Source organism: Oncorhynchus keta, chromosome 2, assembly GCF_023373465.1.
Source record: "Oncorhynchus keta strain PuntledgeMale-10-30-2019 chromosome 2, Oket_V2, whole genome shotgun sequence".
NCBI lineage: Eukaryota > Metazoa > Chordata > Actinopteri > Salmoniformes > Salmonidae > Oncorhynchus > Oncorhynchus keta.
Genome location: NC_068422.1, coordinates 59658226 through 59678657, shown reverse-complemented (window position 1 = coordinate 59678657; position 20432 = coordinate 59658226). Strand labels below are relative to the sequence as shown.

The window sequence follows — 20432 nt, the reverse complement described above, 5'->3', positions numbered from 1 at the left end:
GGTCGCCTATTATAGGCAAGTGAGAACATATTTGTGAGGAAATGCCCAGGTATTTCTTACAGTCCCTCCACGCTAGTAGGGTGCTGTAAATCACAAAGGTTTTGGCTATGTTGCTCACTTCACTAAAGTTATTAATGAATATAATTGAGCTTGAATCCACGTTGACTCTTGCCTGTTTGTAATCCATGTTAGCATGTTGCGGATTTGGGCAGACCAGTAGTACAATTGAAGGGAGGGAAGGGCAAGACCACCCTTAGATTCAGGTTTCGATAGAGTGGAGAACTTGATCCTAGGTGTTTATTGCCCCATATACATTTGGTGATGCTTTGGTTAGTTGTTTTTAAAAAGGAAACTGGGAGATAGTATGGGAGCATCTGAAAGAAATAGTTCAGTCTAGGGAGGATGTTCATCCGGATGACATTAATTCTTCCTACTAAGCTAATTGGGAGGGAGATCCAGGTTTGGAGATCGTTCTTGATTCGATCCAGGAGTGGGAGATAATTTTCCTTGAAAAGGCTATTCAGATCTGGTGTTATGAAGATCCCAAGTTATTGAAACCCCTGTGTCTTCCATTGGAAAGGACATAGTGTCTTCATAGAGCTGGTGAGTGTAATATTGAAAGGGCAGACAGTGGATTGGTTAAAATTGATCTTATAACCTGAAAACTTGCCATACTGAACATTTGTGTCTAAAATGGGAGCGATTTCTCAGGGTTGGATATGTAGAGCAAGACATCATCAGCGTAAAGCGAATCTATCTCTCTCCTGCAGAGACACCCATAATACTTGGATTGCTCCTTATCAACTCTGCCAGAGGCTCCGCCCCCAACAAGTAGAGCAGGGGGGACAGCGAGCACCCTTGTCTTGTGCCCCGTTCCAGAGGGAATCTGTCCGAGTTCAGTCCGTTAGTAGTCACCATGGCATTTGGATGAGAGTATAGTGATTTGATACATTTAATAAAATTTGGGCCCATATTGAACTTTTCTAAGACTGAAAACAGAAAGCTCCACTCCTGTCAAACGCCTTCTCAGCATCCAGTGAAGCCAGCAGGACAGGGGTCTTCTGTGCGTTTACTTGATCAATAATATAAAAAAGACGACGAATGTTATCAGAAGAGTATCTGTCACTAATAAATCCAGTTTGGTCCACTTTTATTATTTTGGGAAGAAGAGTGTTTAGTCTTTTGGCAAGCAATTTGGGAATTATTTTGTAGTCGAAATCCAACAAGCTTATGGGCCGGAAGTACAAGCAGGATAGAGGGTCCTTGTCTTTTTTGAGCAACACTGTAATGCGAGCTGTGTGCATTGAGTCTGGGAGAACTCTGTTTTTGCAAAAATCCTCCAGCATTGGCATGAAGATAGGGCTGAACTGGGGCCAAAAAGCTTTGTAGAACTCTCTGGGGAATCCATCTGGGCCTGGGGACTTATTAGGTGGTAATTGCCTCCAGGATCTCCTCAGGAATGAAGGGGGAGTTGAGATCTTCTTGGTCGGTCTCTGATAGTTTAGGTAGCGAGATTCCCTCTAGGAAAGAGTGGAGTTCTGCCTCCGTGTGTTTTCTCTCAGAGGTATATAGTTTGCAGTAAAAATCATGAAAAGTTAAATTGATATTTTTTGGTTCATATGTGACCTCGTCCTCTGCTGTTTGGATAGCCATGCTCTTTTTTCAATTGGTAAGCAAGCAATCTACTAGGCCTATTGCTATTCTCATGGTATTTCTGCTTAGTAAAGAAAACTTTTTTTTTTAAATCTCCAGAGTGTAGTCCAAATTCAGTTTGGCTTTGGCTGCTTTCAGTTGACTCCAGGAGGTGCTGTCTGGGGATTATTTATGTACTTTTTCCCAGCGTTCCAGCTCCCTCTCGAGATCTAGCCTGTGTGCTTCCTTTGCTTTTTTCTTAGAGGAAGCATATGCAAATAGATGACCTCTTAGTGTGGCTTTAGCAGCGTCCCACATTGTGGCTGGAGAAACAAGAGAATATTTGTTGTCTTGTGTGTAGTTAGTTGTCTATCCATGTAGTTACCAATGTATGGAACGCTTCGTTTGATAACATGGAGGTGTTGAATTTCCAGCTCTTTGACCTCGGGATGATTTTGCAGAGGTCACAGCGGAGGTGGACAAAGGCGTGATCTGAAAGTGCTATGGGTCTGACTGTACACGTGGCTGAATTTATGAAACTCTTTGGGATAAATATGTAATCTATACGGGAGTAGGTGTTATGGACATTAGAGTAGTATGTTTAGTCCATAGATGAGCTATTAGTCTCTCTCCAGATATCTATCAGTCCCATCGCTTTAGTAAGAGAGTTCAACATCTTTGCAGATCTAGGATTTGTGGTGGGGATTTGAGATGATTTGTCTAGAGATGGTTTGTCTAAGGGTACAATTAAAATCTCCGGCCACCACGCCAAAGGAAACACAATGCTCATTGAACAGGGTTATCATTTTTGACATGAAAGCTGGAGTATCTGTGTTAGGGGCGTATATATTTAAGATAGTAATTGGTTGACCATACAGTGACCCAGTTATCAAAATAAATCTCCCCCCCGGATCAGATATGTTTTTTGTCAATTATGAATGGAACATTCTTATGGATAAGTATGGCTGTACCTCTACTGTTTGATTCGAAAGATGAGAAATACACCTGTCCCACCCAAGCTCTGCGGAGTTTGGCATGTTCGGCATCACAGAGGTGTGTCTCTTGTAATAGCGCGATGTCTGCTTTTTCCTTTTTTAGAGCACACAGTATCTTTTTTCGTTGTATTGCATGACCTAGACCATTGCAGTTCCATGTCAATAGATTTAAGGTGCTAGTCATCGTCATCGAACAGTAAATGAACTTTAGTGCAAGTCATCTCTGGGTAAAAGTGGATAAAAGTTACAGCTGCGTTCACATAAAAGGAAAATAAATGGTGTACATAAAATAACAATCTCTGAACACCCCAGCCGAGTTCCCAAACAACTCGACACATCCCGTTGGATCTATTACCCCCCCCCACTCAGTCTCAATTCTGTGTTCCGAAAAAAAAAAAAAAAAACGGGAACAGTTAGCAACGCACAACGTCTCCCCACCAAAGAAATGCCTCATCCTCTCCGCCCCGCATTGAGTAAATGACAACGTAGCCACCGTCCAGACCGCATTAAAAGAGGGAGAAAATAAAATCAATAGCCCAGCCTAAATATACCTCCCCAAGGGACATAGAGAACCACAAGTAATAATAGCAAATAAAAAGGGGAAATAAAAGTAGGCTGAAACATTAGTAGGCCTAGGTTAGGCTATAGAGCCTATCCCTCTCAGCTAAAGGAAAATAAATATAGATTGGACGGCTATAATAACATTTAGCGGGGCGGGTGGGTCTTTGGATATCGGCTATATGTTGTCTTACATCCTTTAGTAATGGCATTAATCGCATTTAGTCATTGGTCCGTTTCTCATTGACCAGGATTGTCTTTCAAAAAACCTTTTTGCCTCTTCGGGACTTTTGAAGTGTCGCAGGGCTCCTTGGTGAAGAATCCTGAGCTCGTTTGGGTATTTGAATCGCCTGAAGATGCCTCAGTCAATGGAGTATTTCTTCACCTCGTCAATCTCTCGACGCTTTCGGCGTATTCCAGCTGACAGGTCCTGGTGTAAAGTGAGTTTGGCATTTCCCACTGTGATGGTGTTGATTTTCGCCGCCTGTAGGACTCGTTCCTTGTCGGTGAATCTCAGGAAACGTATGGTGATTGGGCGCGGTGGTTGTCTGGCTGCTGGTGGGGGCATCAGTGCTCGGTGAGCTCTCTCTCTCTCTCTCTCTCTCTCTCTCTCTCTCTCTCTCTCTCTCTCTCTCTCTCTCTCTCTCTCTCTCTCTCTCTCTCTCTCTCTCTCTCTCTCTCTCTCTCTCTCTCTCTCTCTCTCTCTCTCTCTCTCTCTCTCTCTCTCGTTCTATGGGCCTGTCGGTGGACAGGTGGAGCCACTCGGGAAGTTTGTCTTGCCGGTAGCGGATCAGTGGCACGTTTCCCTCTTTTTCGCCCAGATTTAATAGAACACAATTATTCCGTCACCCCCTGTTTTCCAGGTCCTCTGTTTTCTCTTCCAGATGCTCTATTTTTTTTCTTTTTAGCATATGCTATTGCTTCCATGGCATCTGCCAATATGTTTTCCATGGATAGGATTCGCCCCTCTGCCTCGTCCAGGCGCCCCGCGTTCATGGTTATCTTGTTGTTGATGTCAGGCAAAGCGTTTTCCAGGATTGTCACCTTGCCCCCTATCGCACTGAGCTGAGAGTTAATGGCATCTAATTTAATGTTGAGTTCTGTACGTTGGGATCTCAACTCAGAAAGGATGTCTTCGACAGAGTGGCATTCGTTGGGCCTCGGGGGGGAACGGGTCCTCTTGCACCTGGCTAATAGCGCTAGCTTTTTCTGAAGCTAGCTTCTTCTTGGAGGCTTTTTCCGTCGCTAATGCTCGAGTCCGGGTAAAAATGTCACCTGTAGTGTCGCCTTTTGTAGCCGCCATGACTTTTTTACTAAAGCTAAAGGAGTTTAAACTTGAATTTCAGGTAAGATTAGGAATTGGAAACTACTTGTGTGGAGCTCTTAGTTCACGCGGCCATCTCGTTCAAGGGTCACGTGATCCCCCGTTCAACCAATTTTTAAACGAAATCAAATGTCATGGTGATATTTTTGTTGTTGATTTCATGTTGAATTCACATTAGTGAACTCAGCCAAATGGAAATAAAAAATAGACATTGAACTGAAGTCTGTGTAGCCAGAAATACTGAGGAGTATTTTTGTAATAATACATTTTTTGCTTTGAATTTTTTAATAATAATAGTATTTTTCTTTTGTTTTTGCTAAATCAAATTTGATGGGCCTGGCAAGGACAGGCTCCCTAGTGGGTGGGCCTGTGTCCACCCAGGCCCACCCATGGCTACGTCCCTGCTATACTCAGTGGGAGCTGCTCTCATCTTTCCAGTCTGTTTCTTCCCCTCTTTACCACCCCCATTAATTTCCTCATTAATAAGTCTGTCTGTGTCACTGTGTTATTTAAAGCCAGAGATCCTCCCTTGCTCTGTTAGAGCCACTGGGTTGCATCTGTCTGTCTCTCTCTCTGCCTGTGTGTGCGTGCGTGAGTGCGCGCAGGCAAGCGATCGAGCCAGTGAGTGAGAAAGCGAGAGAGAGAGAGAGAGAGAGAAAGGGGAAGGAAAGCAATCGAGAGGGAGAGAGCGAATCGGAGTGCGAGTGCAAGACAAAGCTATGAAATTAATCCGAGCTATTTGCCTCCTGCTTCTTTGTCCAGCTTTGAGCCTCAACACTAGGTAAGTCGAAAGTAAGAAGGGTATATTCTTATTCCTTCACCTTCAGTGATTCTGAAAGAAAGGGGGAGGGTGAATGCACAATGGCTAATCATAGAAGGAACTAACGTTCATCTTTAGCTCGGTCGGTCCTACGAAATAGGTTGAGGCAGCCTGGGTTCTGGCGGGAGATGCCCGTGTGCGGAGCATGATGTTCTAAAGCAGTAGACTGTAGGCAAAATAAAGGTTCCTCTGTTGAACTATTCTCTTTGTCAAACTGTAAGACATATATATATATGTCTTTGGTGGTGACATTCACTGGCTAAAAATGCCTTGGAATTGTGTAGGCATCGCTTACTGGGATTGCGGTAGGTCTTGTCTCCTGCTTGCTGGAAGGGAGCAAGTTAAGTCTGAGCCGGCTAAAGAAGGAACTGGGCTGCCCAGAATGTTGCAGTGTCTTGAGAGAGAGAGAGAGAGAGAGAGAGAGAGAGAGAGAGAGAGAGAGAGAGAGAGAGTGTGTGTGTGTGTGTGCGCAGAATAATGCATCGAGGGGAATAGTAGGATGAGGGGAGGAAGAGGAGAGGCGAGAGAAATTGAGAGATGAGGCGACGTGCAGTGCGGAGGGAGGTTTTAATGATTAATTAAACCATTGATAAAATCTTTCCTTTTTCAAACTAGTGCCTGAGCACTACTACCAGTGCTGGGGTCTTTGTGAAACAAAAGCCAAGGTTGTTAGAGAGTCTTAAACATGGCTTAAAGACAGCTGCACATTATGAAACTTGCTCTCCTCTCATTGCAGTTGTGTCTAGTTTGACATGATGGAATTTCAGCTTTAGTTGGTAGACCTCTACAAGTGTGCTCCTAGGTGATGAATGTAGGGGCAGAATATACATGCACAGAGACGTACGCATACACATAGACAATGCATTTGCACATCTTGCAGAGCCCTGAGAGATTTGAATGAGCTAATTTGATGATGCTGGAGATTTTAAAAAGTCAGATTCCGTTTGATGTTGAAAGCACACTTTATATTGGATAATGAATATGCTGATGAATGTTAGAAGTTTGGGTTGCGTTTTACAAAGTTGAATGAGATACACTACATGACCAAAAGTATGTGGACACCTACTTGTCGAACATGTCATTTCAAAATCATGGGCATTAATATGGAGCTGGTCCCTCCACTCTTCTGGGAAGGCTTTCCACTAAATGTTGGAACATTGCTGAGGGGACTTGCTTCCATTCAGCCACAAGAACATTAGTGAGGTCAGGCACTGATGTTGGACGATTAGGCCTGGCTCGCAGTCTTCGTTCCAATTCATCCAAAAGGTGTTCGATGGGGTTGAGGTCAGGGCTCTATGCAGGCCAGTCAAGTTCTTTCGCACTGAACTTGACAAACCATTTCTGTATGGACCTTGCTTTGTGCATCGAGGCATTGTCGTGCTGAAACAGGAAAGAGCCTTCCCCAAACTGTTCCCGCAAAGTTGGAACCACAGAATAATCTAGAATGTCCTTGTATACTGTAGCGTGAACATTTCACTCCACTGGAACTAAGGGGCCGAATCATGAAAAGCAGCCCCAGACCATTATTCCTCCTCCACCAAACTTTACAGTTGGCACTATGCATTGGGATATTTAGCATTCTCCTTGTTGGAAAGGTGGCCTCCTATGACGGTGCCACGTTGAAAGTCACTGAGGTCTTCAGTAAGGCCATTCTACTACCAATGTAGTAGTATGGAGTATGGAGATTGCATGGCTGAAATAGCTGAATCCACTAATTTGAAGGGGTGTCCACATACTTTTGTATATATACGTGTAAATGACCCCAATGAGACACGTGAAGTCATGAGTGAGTGAGTGACTGACTGGCTGCTTGATTGATTGATTTTTACTAATGACTTATATGTAACAAGTGGCATTAATGTGTCAGAGGCTCAACTGATGTGTTAAGCTCTGTTGCTCCCCAGTTACCTAGACCAGAGCCAATATATAAAGATATACAGTGCCTTGTGAAAGTATTCGCCCCCCTTGAACTTTGCGACCTTTTGCCACATTTCAGGCTTCAAACAAAGATATAAAACTGTATTTTTTTGTGAAGAATTAACAACAAGTGGGACACAATCATGAAGTGGAACGACATTTATTGGATATTTCAAACTTTTTTAACAAATCAAAAACTGAAAAATTGGGCGTGCAAAATTATTTATAGACTTGACAGTTCATGCAGCTTCAGTGTTCTGATCATAGAGTTCTGATCAGGGAATTCTGAATGCGTCATGCATCTATCTACACCTACATTTTAAATGTTTCTACCGTGTCCACAGTGTGTCTGGATTCCCTTTTCCCATGCTATATTCAATTTCATGTATGCATTCTACAAATGTTGGAATAGGCTAAATATGATAATAACACAACAACAACTGATGGCAGTAGTTAACTACTATAGCCAACTAGCCAGCTAACTTCTGTAGCTCGCCAGCAAGCTAGCAAACAACGCTAAAGGGATTTCAAATGGGTAAGCATAATAGTTGTTCTAAATATTAGCTAGCTGGCTAGCATTTGAGACCAGTATGCATGTTCCTCACACTCCAGGAATGTATTTCCTCCGACGTTATAAGGAAAGGTGCCTTTCGGTCCCAAAACTTAAGTCTTCTGGCGATTTGTGGGAGGAGGAGGGCTGATGACGTCGCCCACTGCATTAGCTTTCGGTAGCCTGATCCAGTCCAGACTGAAGAGAAATCCGCAAACAATGCATCCCAGACCACCTCCTGAAGTGGTCAGCCAGATCTGAACACAATCAGACCACAAAGCGACTTTTGCGTGTCTAGACTAGAGGTCGATCGATTAATCGGAATGGCCGATTAATTAGGGCCGATTTCAAGTTTTCATAACAATCGGAAACCGGTATATATTTTTAAATATATTTTTTTTCACCTTTATTTAACTAGGCAAGTCAGTTAAGAACACATTCTTATTTTCAATGACGGCCTAGGAACGGTGGGTTAACTGCCTTGTTCACGGGCAGAACGACAGATTTTTACCTTGTCAACTCGGGGATTCAATCTTGCAACCTTACGGTTAACTAGTCCAATACTCTAACCACCTGCCTTACATTGCACTCCACGAGGAGCCTGCCTGTTACGCGAATCCAGAAGTTGCTAGCTAGCATTAAACTTATCTTATAAAAAACAATCAATCAATCAATCATAATCACTAGTTAACTACACATGGTTGAGGATATTACTAGTTTACCTAGCGTGTCCTGCGTTGCATACAATCGATGCGGTGCGCATTCTCGAAAAAGGACTGTCGTTGCTCCAACGTGTACCTAACCATAAACATCAATGCTTTTCTTAAAATCAATACACAAGTATATATTTTTAAACTTGCATATTTAGTTAATATTGCCTGCTAACAAGAATTTATTTTAAATAGGGAAATTGTGTCACTTCTCTTGCAACAGAGTCAGGGTATATGCAGCAGTTTGGGCTGCCTGGCTCTTTGCGAACTGTGTGAAGACTATTTCTTCGTAACAAAGACAGCCAACTTCGCCAAACGGGGGATGATTTAACAAAAGCGCATTTGCGAAAACATCAATGCCTTTCTTAAAACCAATACTCAGAAGTATATATTTTTAAACCTGCATATTTAGCTGAAAGAAATCCAGGTTAGCAGGTAATATTAACCATGTGAAATTGTGTCACTTCTCTTGCGTTCATTGCACGCAGAGTCAGGGTGTATGCAACTGTTTGGGCCGCCTGGCTCGTTGCGAACTAATTTGTCAGAATCTCCCGTAATTATGACATAACATTGAAGGTTGTACAATGTAACAGCAATATTTAGACTTAGGGATGCCGCCTGTTCGACAAAATACGGAACGGTTCCATATTTCAATGAAATAATAAATGTTTTGTTTTCGAAATTATAGTTTCCGGATTTGACCATATTAATGACCAAAGGCTCGTATTTCTGTGTGTTATTATGTTATAATTAAGTCCATGATTTGATATTTGATAGAGCAGTCTGACTGAGCGGTGGTAGGCAGCAGCAGACTCATAAGCATTCATTCAAACAGCACTTTTGTGCGTTTTGTCAGCTGCTCTTTGCAATGCTTCAAGCATTGAGCTGTTTATGACTTCAAGCCTATCAACTCCCAAGATTAGGCTGGTGTAACCAATGTGAAATGGCTAGCTAGTTAGCGGGGTGCGCGCTAATAGCGTTTCAATCGGTGACGTCACTCGCTCTGAGACTTGGAGTAGTTGTTCCCCTTGCAGAGGGGTAACGATGCTTCGAGGGTGGCTGTTGTTGATGTGTTCCTGGTTCGAGCCCAGGTAGGAGCGAGAAGAGGGACGGAAGCTATACTGTTACACTGGCAATACTAAAGTGCCTATAAGAACATCCAATAGTCAAAGGTATATGAAATACAAATGGTATAGAGAGAAATAGTCCTATAATAACTACAACTTAAAACGTCTTACTTGAAGACTCATGTTAAAAGGAACCACCAGCTTTCATATGTTCTCATGTTCTGAGCAAGGAACTTAAACGTTAGCTTTTTTTACATGGCACATATTGCACTTTTACTTTCTTCTCCAACACTTTGTTTTTGCATTATTTAAATCAAATTCAACATATTTTAGGCTGAATTGATTTTATTGATGCATTATATTAAGTTAAAATAAGTGTTCATTCAGTATTGTTGTAATTGTAATTATTACAAGTAAATAAATAAAAATTGTCCGATTCATCGGGATCAGCTTTTTTTTGGAACTCCAATAATTGGTATCGGTATCGGCGTTGAAAAATCATAATCGGTCGTCCTCTAGTCTAGACCCATCTTTTCAATGCGATCTTTGCATTCTGACAGCCGAAGTCGCATCGAAGTGTCAAGTGTAGACACAACCTCTGAATAAACTGCTCTCAATACCCTGAGTAATATTATCAGAGGTATTATCCTCTGGTTGCAAATTGACATGAAAGGTGTCATGTTGACTTCTTGGTATATACAATGAATTGAAATACAATGATGTAGGGATGTATTATATTGTAGACTAAACAAACTCCCAAATTGTAATAATGTTTTTCAAAAAGGTCCTTATTAGTAAACCTCCCCACAAACAAACAATACTAGCGGTTTTCTTATGATCAAATACATCCAGACCAGTGGCTTATGCCGCTTTACTGACATTTATTTTGTTCTTTTACCAAGCAGTACATTACTGCTGCTTGAGAGGATGTTGTTCATACATTTTTTCACAACTACAAGAGTTGTTGGCTGATATCAAAACTGGCACATAATTGACCAGGGAGAAAGTAACTGTATAGAATTGATTAGGGGAAATTCAACCTACTTTTGCCACACTTCCTCCTTGCATCTGATTAGGCTTAGAGTACTGTGTTTCTTTGTGTGTGTGTGTGTGTATGTGTATGTGTGAGTGTGTGTGTGCATATGTGTGTGTGGCAGTTTCTGGTTGTGTGTATGTGTATGTTTGTGTGTTTCTGAGTGTGTGTGTGTGTGCATGCATGAGCTCTTGTGTCTGCTCACAACTCACAACAATGCAGTCCAGCCTATTCACCATTCATGTCTTTGCAACGTCTCTTTTATGGGATATTCACAAATGTTCTTTATTATTGACACTAACTTTGATGTTTCCTACCTACGCAACCATGTCTGGTAAATGCCGGTGTCCATTGGGAACTCTGTAACATTAAATATTTAGGTACTGGCCCGCAATTAAAGACTGACGAAATCCTTGGATGATCCTGTACATATCACTCAGACAGGGCCTGCATTGCTTCGTCTCCACATCTGGCTGTAAATACTAAGCCCATTGCATTTTAAAGTATTTTCTTTGATGTTGGCTGGGGTAGTGCATTAAAGAGGAATGAGGTTTATGACTCTGGAGATTAACAATGGGAGCCTGGCAATTGTTGTAATAGCCTGATAATACATGCTAATATCCAGTAGGTCATCTTGCTGAAAGGTGATGGGGAATTGAATAGGTCCTTTGTAATGAGAGCATAATGACTTAGCAGCTATACATGACAGTCGGCGGCTCCTCAACTGATGGGATTCAGAAGCTTCCCGTTGAAATGATGGACTACATTTCTAATTTGCCAAGATACATTTCTCATCCACAGGAAATACTGTATCTTTCTGTATCTCTGGAAAATTCTAATCTTTCTGAGAATAAACCCCAATTTGCAAGTCTATTAACCCGAAAGTCCTTGTTGGTCGTCTAACCATTACAGAATCCTCCATATTTGTGGAATGCTTCATACTCGTTGAGATCATATAATTGAGATAAATCTTATTTAACTAGAAATTGAGACAATTATATTCTGTTTAGTCTTGCTTTTCTTTGGTTTACAACTTATTTCATAACTAATTGTTTTCCCGCTGTGTGTTCCATATGTCATGTTCGGGGCTAAGAGCAAACAGTTGTTGTGACTTTACTTTCATTCATCTGATGACTGTTATTTATTTAATTAACTAACTATGTTTCATTGTTACCCGAGTAAATTCATCATGTAACAATTATCTCATTAGGATTTGGGGCACCACGGAAGAGGTTGTTTAAAGAGTTACCAACTCCCGAATTAAACTCTATAAAGGTATATATTTATTTAATCGATAAACAGTCATCCTATTAATCATTTACCTCTTATCATATCATCATTCGGGACCAGTCGTAATCTCATGCATCTGCAAAAAAAAACAGCCTTGATCATGATTCAGTACTACACAAATTGGTTAATTATTTATTTACTAGCAAACAAAATAATAACAGAACAGAACTTTTACAATATGGCATTTTACCCAACGACATAGAGAGAGAAAGAAAGAGAAAAAGACACTTATCGTCGATACATTTCAAAATTATTCTTACATTAGTCATATAGTTTGCACACGAACCGCCGCCTGTTTGGAATAAGAAATCATTAATGTATTTACGTGTGGGTGTCTTTGTCCATTGTGTAGTCCTCAACAGAACGACAGAGTTCACTCTGTTCCATTTGCTCCTGAAGCTGCTTATATGAAGATCAATGTTTCCAGTGGGGTGATGTGAGTAGTGTACTACCGTGATTTGACAAGGGCAGTAGGATGGTTTGAAGAGTTCAAGCTATTTTACTCAGGACAGCTAATCAGCTGTACCAGTGATTGTCTGAAAGAGGAGTTTGTCTGCTCTTCCTCCTCGTGTTGATTATTCAGGGTTCAGGATTCAGACCACTATGGACATGCGCTGCAGCTCGCCGTCTCTCTGGTCTAAAGGAAGGTGAGTTTATTTCTTCACCTCATGTTGAGGTTCAAAATTGCAATCATTTCAAACATGCCTTATGTTTCCTGGTCTCTGAGATTCAGCGTTTAAACCATTTTAGACGTGGCCTGCAACTCCCTGTCTTTCCTGGTCTAATGTTAATTTTGTTGGCAATGCTTTTTATGCACTCTCGTCAAAAGGGGATTGTTTCGCCAGTCTGACACGCTCTCTGACCTCATTCGGGGTGTGGCTACTTACTATGAACAGTTTATAGGAGATAGATTCCCTTATCCCTCCTAAAATCACATTCATATCTTAACAAAAATACTTTGGTAATATTATATGCACAACGTATTGGATGGAAACTTGACAGATAAAGGGGATATACTTTCCAAGTTACAGTATTTTGTCCATACAATGTTTAATGACATCACAAAATGAAAACCCATATGACATTAGTTTTCTATTGCTCCTCACTGACTATTCCCCACATTCTTATGTTAGAAATATTGACCCAGTATCCACCTTTGACCGTGTTAGAGATTAAGAGGAAAAACTCTCTGTGAAACAAAGATTAAAGATATTGATCAAACAAAGATCAAAGACATATTCAAACTTATCTGGAATGTGCTATTAAGTAATTTAATAAAACAGTACAATTTTTCGACTCAAAAGAAACAAACCCTTCTTGCAACATCGGAAAGAATCAACCCCAAGAATGTTATTCTGTTACTATAAATGCTTTAATGTTTTTCCCCCTGAAGTCTTGGGTAATAGTTCTAAGCAATGTTTGACTGAGAAGTTAAACAGTGATTGACTAGACTAGAGGGTCAAGTGCAGGGCATCCTGGGAATTAGACTTAACTATTGACAGGGGCAAGATAGTAATGGTAATAATTTATATGCACTGATGGACTGTGCATGCTTGGCCGGGGATAATGACCAAAGAGACCATTTCGTCTCATCCACCGCTATTGTTTAGCACCTGAGGTATTTAATGGTAAATGTGAGTGTAGTGCTGTTTGCTAGCTTGCTCTTTGTCTATCATCAGGAAGCGGCTTTGACTCCTCTGCCAAGTAGTTAAGTCGGGCTATTTGTGATTATGGAGTGAAGGGTCCATCATTATTTTAACTAGAATTCTCTGCTTGATTTGTAACACAAGCATATCGGAGCCTGGTTTGTTGGATTGACATCTTGCTAAAAAAAACTGTATTTTGCACAGTAACAATTTGGGATAACGGTGGACGATTTCAGATGGTTGGTCACGATGGCAAATTCATTATTAAAAGTCTAAGCTGTTTGGGGGGTTCTAAGTTGACATAAGTAATTGTTTTAAGAAGATAATTTTAAGACCTCTTTAGGTATTGCAAATGATATTTTAAAATGATTTGATAAAACAATTGAATTTGGTCTTTACTACTATAGCCCATAGAAATGCACTGGATAACACATTAAAACATGTTAAAAAAAACGGTAAAAAATGTATCATAAGGAATAAGGTTTTGGCGTGTCTGTCCTATATCTAGCTCACATATTTAACCACTTTTCTGGGGCACAAAACTACCTCCATACTTCCATTAATTTGTATGGGTTACCTTTAGACAAGTCCCGTGACACTTGTGGGGATCATAGAGCAAAACAGAGAACACACCATCGTGAGAGTCTCCCCTTTCCTATAGGTCGTTCGGATGCTTCAAACCTTTTCGTGTGAAGACTGCCACTTTCCACCGCAGATGTGGAAGGGCGACACAGGCGAATGCATTGGATTGAGACACAGCCCATGCAAAAATCGCTATCTTTAAATTGACAGAATTTGATGTGGATTTTTATTATTATGTTACTTACACTCATAGAAATAGGGTTCCAAAAGGGTTCTTCAGCTGTCCCCATAGGGAGAACCCTTTTTGGTTCCAGGTTGATGCCTTTTGGGTTCCATGTCGAACCCTCTGTAGAAAGGGTTCTACCTTTCTTTTCTAAGCTTGACACACCAGTGTGTCAAAAGACTAGGGATTAAGCGTTGAAGGAAACACTACTGTTAAATAACAACTTGCGCATGGGAACTGTTCAGTGTTGGTATTCACCTGTCCTAATGGATAAGTTGTCGAATGGGGAGATATTTTTCTATCCCTTTACTGCATGGTGTTGCCATATGGCAACATATCATTTCTCTTCACCCCCTTGTTTCCCTGAATGAAAAAAATACAGCACCATAACTTTTTACAGAAGTAGGGGTGAGGAGGGGTTTAGACTAGCCAATGATGCGCTTTGGTAAAGTCATGAGAAGAACCCACTCTGTGGGGCTTCCTTTCCTGGGCACAAAACATTTGCGATGGGAGTGGTCATAGGCAAATTACAATGAAATCCAAATTTTCTGTATTCTTTGGGCAACATTCACATGACTAATATGATTTAAACTTATTTTTGTAAAGATAACATATGGCCAAACAATATTTGTTATATATGCATGGATAAAACAATTATGTTCAATATTCATAACATTATAATAATGATAAGCATTATAAAAGTAAATGTCCAGAGTAAATGTTTTAGTTTTTTTTTTACAACAAAACATATTTTCAGATAGTGTGAAGGAATAAAAACAATACAATTATAACTCAAACCCCATATTTCTATTATAAAAACAATGTTGTCGCACACATCCCACAAAATGTACAATTTTTTTTCTTTCGAAGATGTATTTTACATTTGTTTATTTGGGGCCATTTTAAATGACAATGGTTCTATCATAATGCATGCAGTAGAGGGTTAATTAGATACAAAATTGCCCTTGTGATTAGATTTGTAATGCTAGGCGCATCATCACCATTGTAAACCAAAAGCTTTTAACCAGTGCCACATTTTGAGACGTTCGGCCTGATTTTTGTCTTGTCGTCAAATTATTTCATAAATGCAGAGGTAGGGTACGTCTCGAGCCATGAGATGAGAAAAATTACATCTGTGTAAGACGGTAATGTCCTTATAGTGTGAGGCAGGATGAGAATAATAATTGAAATTCGAAGGACACAGTGTAATCGGTGCGCCATGGCAACCACATTGGCCACATGACAGTAATGAAGTGGGCTACAATAAACAGAACCTTGGGTAAATCCCGACCAATGAGAAATTAATTAGAGGCCACCATGATACAATAAGTTAGTATTCAAGGCCATATGTGACGTAGCACTCCATGTTTGTTTGCACCCATTCTTCTTGCAAGACATTTGATATGACCCTGTCTTTGTTACTCAAATAAAGTTCCAGTGAATCACTCGTTTTCCCTTCATCTAGTTCCGGGAAACGATAGTTTTTTCCCCCCGTCAAACGTTATCTGCGTCTGCTTTTGCTTCTATGATACACTTAATGATGTTTTTCTTGTGCGCTCGGTGTTGAAATATGGATGTGAACTATGCAGAAGTGCCAAGCAGACTTTATTGCTGAAGGTGTAAGCTAAGATCAATACATATTTTAGAGAAGGATTGTCCTCTCCATGCTGCTGCGGAGTGTAATAACATAATTATAGGATTTTAAGGGTCAAGTAAATTTTCTATTGGGAGAGATGGAAGAAAGGAGGCAAAAAAGGGAGGAAATAATACGCTGGGAGCTTTTCCTCGCAGTCAGTGAATGGCGCATTCAAAATGTAATGTCGGAACAGCCCTGCTCAAGGAGAATATTGCTCATGTCAAGCTTTGCTCCAAATTAAATGCTGTCAAAACAAAGCTATGAAAAAGAGGGGAGTGATTCATTTTAAACATGTTGGCTGACGCTCTACTCTCATCTATTGCCAGGGAAGGAACCTTGTGACATACATTACCAGCTAAAAGTTTGGACACACCTACTCATTCCATGTTTTTTCTTTATTTTGACTGTTTTCTACATTGTAGAATAATAGTGAAGGCATCAACACTATGAAATAACACACATGGAATTATGTAGTAACCAAAAAAGTGTTAAACAAATCAAAAATCTATTTCATATTGGAGATTCTTCAAAGTAGCCACCCTTTGCTATGATGACAGCTTTGTACACTCTTTCCATTATCATTTCAATTAACAGGTGTGCCTTGTTAAAATTTAATTTGTGGAATTTCTTTCCTTCTTAATGCGTTTGAGCCAATCAGTTGTGTTGTGACAAGGTAGGGGTGGTATACAGAAGATAGCCCTTTTTGGTAAAAGACCAAGTGGGACTCTGGCAAATTGTGGGACTCTGGAAAATAGTATTTTTTAGCATCACTAAGTATTTCTGACAACTTTGCTAGCTAATGGCAACATTGCCATCCATTTTAAATCAATTTGATGACATTATAATGATGCCAAATTTCTTTCCTACTAATTATTTGCCTTCTTTAGCAATGTCATCGTATTTTCAGGCCACTAAAGTGTCATTTAGATTAAACAGTTATTTTCCCCCGTTGGGAATGACGAGACACGGCTCGACAAGCCACTATTGCTCTTTCGAATGTTCATAACAATGGCAAAAGTTTGATACTTCAAGCGTGGCCAGGTTTGTGAAGTTTGCCATGGATGCTGTTGTTTTTTGTCATTTAACAGACGTTCTTATCTAGAGCGACCTACAATAGTGAGTGCATACATTTTTGTTCTGGTCCCCCATGGAAATCGAACCCACAATCATGGCATTGCAAGCACGATGCTCTACCAACTGAGCCACACAGGACCTTTCTCTGTTTTAAAGTCAATTTCTGGCAATTCTACACATTTTGCCATGGTGCTTCGGAGGACAAAAACTATTTTTATAGCTAATTTCCTGCAATTCTACACATTTTTCCATGGCTTTTGCCATGTTTTTAGGCTGAGTGACTCAAACATTATAACAAAATCAATGCCATGACTGTATAGTTTTTAATTTGGTTATTGTTAGATCTCAAAGAGGATCTTCTAAAAAAATATGCAGCTCCATTATCATTTCTACATACATTTATATTAGTTGTTTAAATTTACACTGCAAACGTTTTAGCAACTCTTCGTTATTTGGCTATCGCCTCGTACCTACGACCGCAGCACAGCCAGGCTAAAGCAGTCGTACACCAGGCCCTCTCGTGTACAATTGCTTCAACATATCCTTAACATGTGCAGTTATAGTAAAGACAGTGTGTTTCATAGTTTTATCTATATATATTTATCAGTATAACCACATCATGGCTGTTATATTTGACGAGCAGGCAACTTTGAGATAACGACTCCCACCCCTTTGTGCTCGCACGGTGGGAGAATTCAGACAACCGTGACTCCTTCAAGACACCGCTACATGTCTTTGTCTGTTAGATAGAGGTCGACCGATTAATTAGGGCAGATTTCAAGTCTTCATAACAATCGGTAATCGGCCATTTTGGATGCCGATTATGGCCGATTACCTTGCAATCCATGAGGAAACTGTGTGGCAGGCTGATCACCTGTTACGCGAGTGCAGCGTCAAAAGGACCTTGTGGCTGCAATGAGCCAATGTAAATTGCTAGCTAGCATTAAACTTTTCTTATAAAAAACAATACATCTTCACATAATCACTAGTTAACTACACATGGTTGATGATATTACTAGTTTAACTAGCTTGTCCTGCGTTACATATAATCAATGCGGTGCCTGTTAATTTATCATCAAATCACAGCCTAATTCAACTTCGCCAAACGGGTGATGATTTAACAAAAGCGCATTTGTGAAAAAAGCACATTCTTTGCACAAATATACCCAACCATAAACAGCAATGCCTTTCTTAAAATCAATACAAAGAAGAATATTTTTTGAAACCTGCATATTTAGTTCAAATAAATGCATGTTAGCAGGAAATATTAACTAGGGAAATTGTGTCACTTCTCTTGCATTCAGTACAAGCAGAGTCAGGGTGTATGCAACAGTTTGGGCCTCCTGGCTCATTGCGAACTGTGTTTCTTCCTAACAAAGACCGTAATTAATTTGCCAGTGATTTTACATAATTATGACATAACATTAAAGGTTGTGCAATGTAACAGCAATATATAGACTTTAGACATAAATATTTAGATTTAGACTTAGTTGCCACCCGGAATGGTTCCGTATTTTACTGAAATAATAAATGTTTTTTTTTTCTTTTCGAAATGATAGTTTCCGGATTTGACCATATTAATGACCAAAGGCTCGTATTTCTGTGTTTATTATAATATAATTAAGTCTATGATTTGATATTTGATAGAGCAATCTGACTGAGCGGTGGTAGGCAGCAGCAGGCTAGTAAGCATTCATTCAAACAGCACTTTACTGCGTTTGCAAGTAGCTCTTAGCAATGCTTAAAGCACAGCGCTGTTTATGACTTCAAGCCTATCAACTCCTGAGATTAGGCTGGCAATACTAAAGTGCATATAAGAGCATCCAATAGTGAAAGGTATATGAAATACAAATGGTATAGAGAGAAATAGTCGACGCGTCATAATTCCTATAATAACTACAACCTAAAACTTCTTAACTGGGAATATAGAATAAATGTGAATATTGAACCACCAGCTTTCATATGTTCTCATGTTCTGAGCAAGGAACTTAAACGTTAGCTTTCTTACATGGCACATATTGCACTTTTACTTTCATCTCCAACACTGTTTTTGCATTATTTCAACCAAATTGAACATGTTTCATTATTTATTTCAGACTAAATATATTTTATTGATGTATTAAGTTAAAATAAAAGGGTTCATTGTTCATTCAGTATTGTTGTAATTGTCATCATTAAAAATATATATAAAAATCGGCCAATTAATCGGCAGCGACTTTTTTTTTGGTCCTCCAATAATCGGTATCGGTATCAGCGTTGAAAAATCATAATCAGTCGACCTCTACTGTTAGAGTATGTCGCTCAGATCTCATGGCAGCATACAAACACCACAGGGGCAAGTGACTACACAGGCAAGTCGTTCATTTTGTTTAGTCTTAACATTAATCAACCCATCAGTGTCACTCCCGAGGCCCTGCGAGGTTGAATGCACTTTCTGACATTCGGCGTGACACTTAATGTCATTCCAACGTGTCAAATCCTGAAGGGCAAAGCTGTGTTGTAGACACTGGGTTTTGCCCATGTTTATATATTAAATACAACAACTATGTTTTAAGTAAAATATTTAGAGTTGGCTGTAGCTGAAATAGACAGTCAATTCAAAGGAGCACCGCCTCCATTTTATTTTTTACGTTTGGCGTTTGTAGACCTCAAGGAGCTGAGTAGACGTGTCGAGCGTCAATACGCAGAAACGACAGAGAAATTCTGAGAGATGGAATACCAGTATAATGCATGACATGGTCTGATCAACTCTATGCCACCCCTATAATTTATATTCTTATCATTATTGAAACGTTACACAATTGGGAATAGTTCAAATATAGACTACAGGTTGTACGATGGTCCCAATCAAAAATCATACAACATACAAAGATGGATATTTCAGTAATCACTACTCCGGTGTTAAAATAAATAAATCGACACTATAATCATGACAGTACGGCAGCATCCTACAGTATCACATCGGACTTATCTGATGTATGATCTTGTCTCCCACTCCCTGAGTTCTCCATCTATCCCTTCCTCCCTCTTTCTCTTTCGGCTTTCTAATGGCCCGTGATTGGTACCCTATGGAACAAACCAAAGTGCTCAGAGGCATTACTCACAAATGATTTGAGAGATCAGAGTGTGTGGAGAGAGATGTGTCTGGGCATGAACAAAAGAGCGGAATCATAAATAATACAGCCTAGAATGAAAGCAGGGTGTTTTTATAGTATCGTTTTTGTTCTTCTTCCCGTATTTGTTTCTGTATTATCGGCAGCTACGTATCTCTGATTCGGACTATTCGCCTCTGGATGATGGGGGGGATAACAGTTGTTTCCCACCCAGACCACACCGCAGATGGATTTGGTACCACTAGGGGGGAGGACATATCAT

At 40.1% G+C, this 20432-nt stretch overlaps 1 protein-coding gene across 3 annotated transcripts in view; it reads left to right on the top strand.

Annotated features, from left to right (window-relative positions):
• Positions 1–5071: 5071 nt before the first annotated feature.
• Positions 5072–20432, top strand: part of LOC118357566 (leucine zipper protein 2) — a 164931-nt gene continuing 149570 nt past the window's right edge. Inside the window, exon 1 of one of the 3 annotated variants that reach the window (XM_035734827.2) lies at positions 5072–5290. In XM_035734827.2, coding sequence (XP_035590720.1) covers positions 5229–5290 — 62 coding nt within the window. In that variant the 5' untranslated portion in view covers positions 5072–5228. Of the gene's footprint in view, positions 5291–12331; positions 12544–20432 lie in introns of those variants that run through there. The other 2 variants (XM_035734813.2, XM_035734821.2) reach the window with 2 other exon arrangements.